Source organism: Monopterus albus, unplaced genomic scaffold (assembly GCF_001952655.1).
Source record: "Monopterus albus unplaced genomic scaffold, M_albus_1.0 scaffold518.1, whole genome shotgun sequence".
Classification (NCBI taxonomy): Eukaryota; Metazoa; Chordata; class Actinopteri; order Synbranchiformes; family Synbranchidae; genus Monopterus; species Monopterus albus.
This window is the reverse complement of record NW_018128398.1, coordinates 148,256-153,483: the sequence shown is the minus strand read 5'-3', so window position 1 is coordinate 153,483 and position 5,228 is coordinate 148,256. Positions and strand designations below refer to the sequence as shown.

The 5,228-nt window shown below is 38.8% G+C and overlaps 1 protein-coding gene and 1 long non-coding RNA gene across 5 annotated transcripts in view; one reads left to right on the top strand and one right to left on the bottom strand.

Moving 5' to 3' along the window:
• The window catches only part of LOC109952930 (hydrocephalus-inducing protein-like), a 24,438-nt gene extending 19,683 nt beyond the window's left edge, over window positions 1-4,755 (bottom strand). For 2 of the 4 annotated variants that reach the window (XM_020588255.1, XM_020588256.1), the window contains exons 1-6: window positions 4,666-4,755; window positions 2,918-3,012; window positions 2,663-2,759; window positions 2,358-2,527; window positions 1,621-1,697; window positions 774-926 (exon numbers count right to left, since the gene is read on the bottom strand). In XM_020588255.1, coding sequence (XP_020443911.1) covers window positions 774-926; window positions 1,621-1,697; window positions 2,358-2,447 — 320 coding nt within the window. In that variant the 5' untranslated portion in view covers window positions 2,448-2,527; window positions 2,663-2,759; window positions 2,918-3,012; window positions 4,666-4,755. Of the gene's footprint in view, window positions 1-773; window positions 927-1,024; window positions 1,109-1,620; window positions 1,698-2,357; window positions 2,528-2,662; window positions 2,760-2,917; window positions 3,013-4,665 lie in introns of those variants that run through there. The other 2 variants (XM_020588257.1, XM_020588258.1) reach the window with 2 other exon arrangements.
• Window positions 1,228-5,170, top strand: LOC109952932 (uncharacterized). The gene is made up of 3 exons (XR_002273832.1): window positions 1,228-1,301; window positions 4,661-4,745; window positions 5,078-5,170. It is a non-coding gene; the product is annotated as an uncharacterized LOC109952932 (long non-coding RNA).
• Window positions 5,171-5,228: the final 58 nt, after the last annotated feature.

The following is a 5,228-nucleotide window of genomic DNA, read 5'->3' as shown; positions in this document are numbered from 1 at the left end:
TTTTTATAAGTCAAGGTAGTTGTAAACCAGATTATAATTTTCATTTCATTGACTGGACTCCAGGTTTGCTAACACCTGACTCTAGTTCCCATTTAATGGAATCAGAAGTTTTGTGTTGCCATTACCTTTTCCACCATCACTTTGCATGTTTAATGGGTGTGCCCAATGAGGACATGAAAGATCATAACTCTTCTAGCAGCTTAGAAATATTGTTTGTTGATTTGTGACTTTAAAAATCAGATCACATTTCATGATCAATTTATGTGGAACACCAGGAAATTGCAAATAGTACTTTCTTGCAACTGCATAACACAATATTGACTCATTAAATGTTCAGCTCTTGCTATAAACATTACATTTCTATCCTTAATTATAAGCTGCACACAAATTTTAACACTACACTGTATTTCAAGGCAATCTGAAGAACAGAACAATCTTGTTATTTTTAAAATGATATTTTAGTGACAGGCCATACAACATTTGTTTTTACAATCCTTTCTTTTTCAGTGTAGTACTGTAATGCCTCAGTCATCACACCTAGTGGTTCTGGTCTTGGTCACAGCTAGATAGAGGTTTTTTTTAAATCAATATAAAGTCATAGTTCTGTTTTAGCAAGACCTCATGTTGTTAAAGCAGCAATGCTTCAAAGAAATTAAGGAACACACATGGCTCAGAAGGTGGAGTATCAGCAAATCTGCTTTTAAATTTTCTTTTTTGTCAGTTGGAAACATGCTATCCCTTTTGTGTCCATCCATACTGCATGTTAACCCTACCCTGGCCTCCCTAGTAGAGTGGAGTCTGTGATCATGCCGACCGTGAAACGAGTCTCGAGAACTCCAGTGTTCTCAATAGTGAAGCTGTGGCTTGTCTTGCAGCCATAGACCAGTGGACCAAAGTTGATGTCATAAGCAGGTATGATCTTGTACCTAAAAAAATAACCACACAAACATAATTTGTGCAATGGCTCAAACTCAGGACTGCCTCCTATGAGCAAATCAATAAAGGCTGCAGGTTGTGAACTTACAAATGACAAGAACAAAAACGTCACAAGCCAAACACACAAGAGGAAGCAAAAGTAAAGTCCATAATCAAAGATGAGGCACGAGAGGTGAGTAAGCGGTCAGAGAAACAAGAGCACAACAAGCACAAGACAAACCAGTAAACCCTACTAAGGAAGGTGAGGTGATTATAAAGGCTGAGTTAACAGGGCAACAAGCAACAGGTGTAGCCAGTGAGTGGCAAGCTGTGGCTGTGTCAAGCTGGGGATGGTGAACCCCGGCTGGAATCCACTCAGGGATGTTGTAAGTATATGAAATGTGTATATATACTACTGCGCTTCTAGGCCACCCCATTTGTGTATAACTCATTAAACCTGAATACTGAGCTACTGTAGGACTAAAACTGATTTCCTTTAAGTAGGGAAAAGCCATTCTGATAAATTCAGCAAAGCAAACATATACTGTGATGTCAAATGGTAGAAAAAGGCAATCATTCAACAGAATCTCATGATAAAGCTTAATGTGATTTGCAAGACAATTTAAATTAGAAGTGACTGTAATATTGCTTCTTATTTACCTACACATATCATATAAAAGACAACCATATGAATCAATGCTTAACCTGGAGAAGACAGACTGGATTGAGACACAGATGCTACCTATGGTTTCCTCTCCCTTCTCAAGGGTGGGATCAATCACCTGCAGAAGAGAAGTTCAGTCAGTCAGTTAGTCTCCTCTCAACCTCCTCACTCAGTTTCATGAACTTTTTTTTAAAATTAAGTCTCACTAAGCTAATTCAGGTTCAGTTCAAGAGAAAACTTAAAATCTTAAAGAATTCAAGATGTATTTGCTTTTGAAATAAACGTAAAAAGATGAAAGTACATTTTTGGGAGAGTATATTTGATGTACATATAAACTGGTTTTAGTCATTTTATTGTTTTGTTTTTGAACTTTTTTTTCATTTTGCTATTATTTAACTGTTTACAGTTGATATCTAGACATGAGTCACGGGGAAGAGTGGGGTGGGGTGTGGGGGGAACGTGCATGCAACTACCCCGGCTGGAATCCACTCACCGATGTTGTAACTATATGAATTGTGTATTATACTTCTGCGCTACTAGGACACCCCATTTGTGTATCACTCATTAAACCTGAACACTGAGCTACTGTAGGACTAAAATTAATTTCCTTTAAGTAGGGAAAAGCACTTTGTCAGGCACACCTCTTATCATGAAGCAAAATTAAAATCTAATTAAGAAATTATGCACCAAAAATGTTCTATAAAGGTTAGAAAACCCATTCTACTTTGAGTTGAATATATAGTTAAACATCCAGCTCTGTGAACAATATGGTTCAGACCTGGCAAGACAGGATAGGCTGCTCTGTAATTAGGACTTCTGTATTGGGTCTGCAGATGATCTGCACTGTTGTGTACTTGTCATTGGGCATTAGAGTTCCACACTGGGGGGGGGGCAGTGAAAATGGACTCTAGGTCTGGCTGAGCTGGGTCTGTCCGCTCAAGTGTAAACCTTGTGAAAAGAAAAGAATAAAAGTGAAAAACGGTCTCAATGTGAAAAAAAAATTCAATTCATGAACTGAGATTGAAAACTTAAATAATGAATCATCACATATGCTGTTTTCATATTTTAATATGGTACAATCACTTATAGGGTGTTGCATATTTTCCTGGGTTTGTCAGCTTGAGAGACAGTTTGGTCTCTTCAAAGACTCTGATGGTTCCAAAGTCCAGACAGCCATCTGCTACAGAAACAAGAGGAAAGCATACTAGTAGAAGATAGTATAGAATATACAGTATGTTCCAGGGCAGCAGCTCAGTCACTCAGTGGTGAACGCTGTCACATTACATGAAAAAACACTGGGAAAACATCAGTCAGAATGTGAGATGTTCCTGTTTCTACCTGGTAAAATGTTCAGAGCTGGATCATAGGCTTCAGCTGTGACCTGTATGTTTTCAGTCTGTACGACGCCGAGGAATCTTCTCCACATCTGACACCTGAAACACAGCGCGTATTATACATACATAAAAGCAGATTGTGAAATACATTACATGCATTTCTATAACCCAGTTTTTTTAATAACCCTTGACAAAGCAACAATATGTAACTTGGCATTTGTCTCCCCCTACAGTTACTAAGTGTAAATGAGTTGTACCCAGCTGTTGTAAATACTAGTTGCACCTTCACTTCTCCTCATGAACAGCGGCACATGCGCATTTGTTTGTAAGGCAAAGCTGTTACTGAACCATGAAAGACAATGAAATAATTGTGAAGTAACATTACAGGATTTATTATGTATTTGTTGTGACATCAAAGATGAACGATCATAACAAAGAATAACAAAAAATGGTAGTTTTGTTTTCGTTTTACTGAAATGCTGCTTGTGTTTTCAGATAGTTTTCTAAGCATTTGAGAATCTGTGTAATGGAATAAAACGTTGTTGATGACATGATATAGGCTCATATTGCACATAACATACATTAGGCGCTGCAATTAATTACACGCTAACTGAGATGGATTTGTTGGTCTGCTGCTTCAAAGGTTTATTTGGTATGACAGTGACAACGACTGACCAAAGATTCTGGTGTGAGAACAATTTAATTATTTGGGGACTGAGGTAGAAGAGGTTTTAAAAAACTACAAATCTCTGTGACACAGGATAACATTGACAGGGTTACAGCCTACGTTGAGGTATTTCATAAATAACATTAGCAGAGATGTGGTGGTGGTGTTGTTTTCATGTTAGCAGATCTCTACAGCTAACATTTAGCTCTCACCAGTAAGTACAATCCAGTCTGATATTTACTCTTTACTCTGGTCTGGTCTCGTGCGCTCTCTTTTTCTCTTCTTGGCTGTGGCTGGTCTCTGGTGATGCTGTAGTTCTGAGTGTGTTGTGTGTTTTTAAAAAACTTTTTTTTTTTATTCTTTGACTGGTCAGGTCATAGCCATATAAACAAATTTCTATGGGACAGATGTCTTCTGACTATATGCCGTACTACATACTGATACGTATGTGCTTTAGTTCATGTACTGCTCCATAGCCTGTTCAGAATCGCAGTAGGTGAATGTAGAAAGTCAGTAAGTCCAAACTTTAAATCTAAACTCCTGAGGCCAGGAGGACGCAGTAATACGCTGATGGCTTACTCTGTTCTGAAGAAAATGTAACTGTCTACTAAGGAGGGTTATCTTGGTCTACTCGCAGGTCCTCACGGAAAACATCAGAGCAAATTTCCAAAGTGGCATTCCTTAGATAGACTGATACTTTCTCGCCTGAAAAGAATCTAATTTCACTAAAGGCCCAGGGATTTCTCTCTGCATGTAAGAATACTGAGCTAGTGAAAGGATCTGGTACTTTAAAACAAAATGCAGCTATCACGTCAGGTATCTGGGATAGTGAGCCAAAGTAACATATTGCAATAACAGATGATCTGGACATGCAGTGGCAATAGCAGAGAAGGCATTCACCTTCTTAGATGTCAGTCTACCATCAAAATGATTTTGAAGCTATTATTTTAATGTAAAAAGGTTGCATATTGTTGCTTCATAGGCACTTTAAAGTTGTATTTCTTTCTAAAAGTTCTAATGGCATGTCGTGTTCATACTCCATATTCATCACTAATTTCTCTGTGTTCTTATACTGTGCAGCTCACCTCCAGACGTAAGCTCTTCTTGGAGTGGAATTGCCTCGTGGCCCTGAATTCTACCCTCAGGGAGGAGGAGGAGGAGTTAGGTGAGATGATACCCTGATCCTGTGGTACATTGAACACATCACCCAACTCATCCACACCCTGCAGTCTCCATGATACTGGTAGAGCTGTCTTATTACGCAATGTTACACTACGGCTGGCCCGCCTATAGAAAGGGTGATGAGGGGTTAATCAGAGAAACAAAAGAATTCAAAAATGATCACTGTTATTGCTGTAATTTATCATGGTACTTCTTTCTTTGCAGGCATTCACTGTGCTTTATGAGCTATTGTGAAAATGCACTCAAGAATTTGTCTTTCCTGTATTAGTACCTGTGTACCAGAACCTTGTCAAACTGCAAATGCTTGCTTTCCAGCTCCAATTCTGGCCGAACTCCCCAGCAGGAGAGGCTGATGATGACAAGCTCTGGATTGTTCTTGATACAGCACACTACACTGTCCATCACTTGTCCCATTTTTGTTGGGTAGGCCCACACTGTCAGCTCCTAACAGGCCAAAAGAACACTC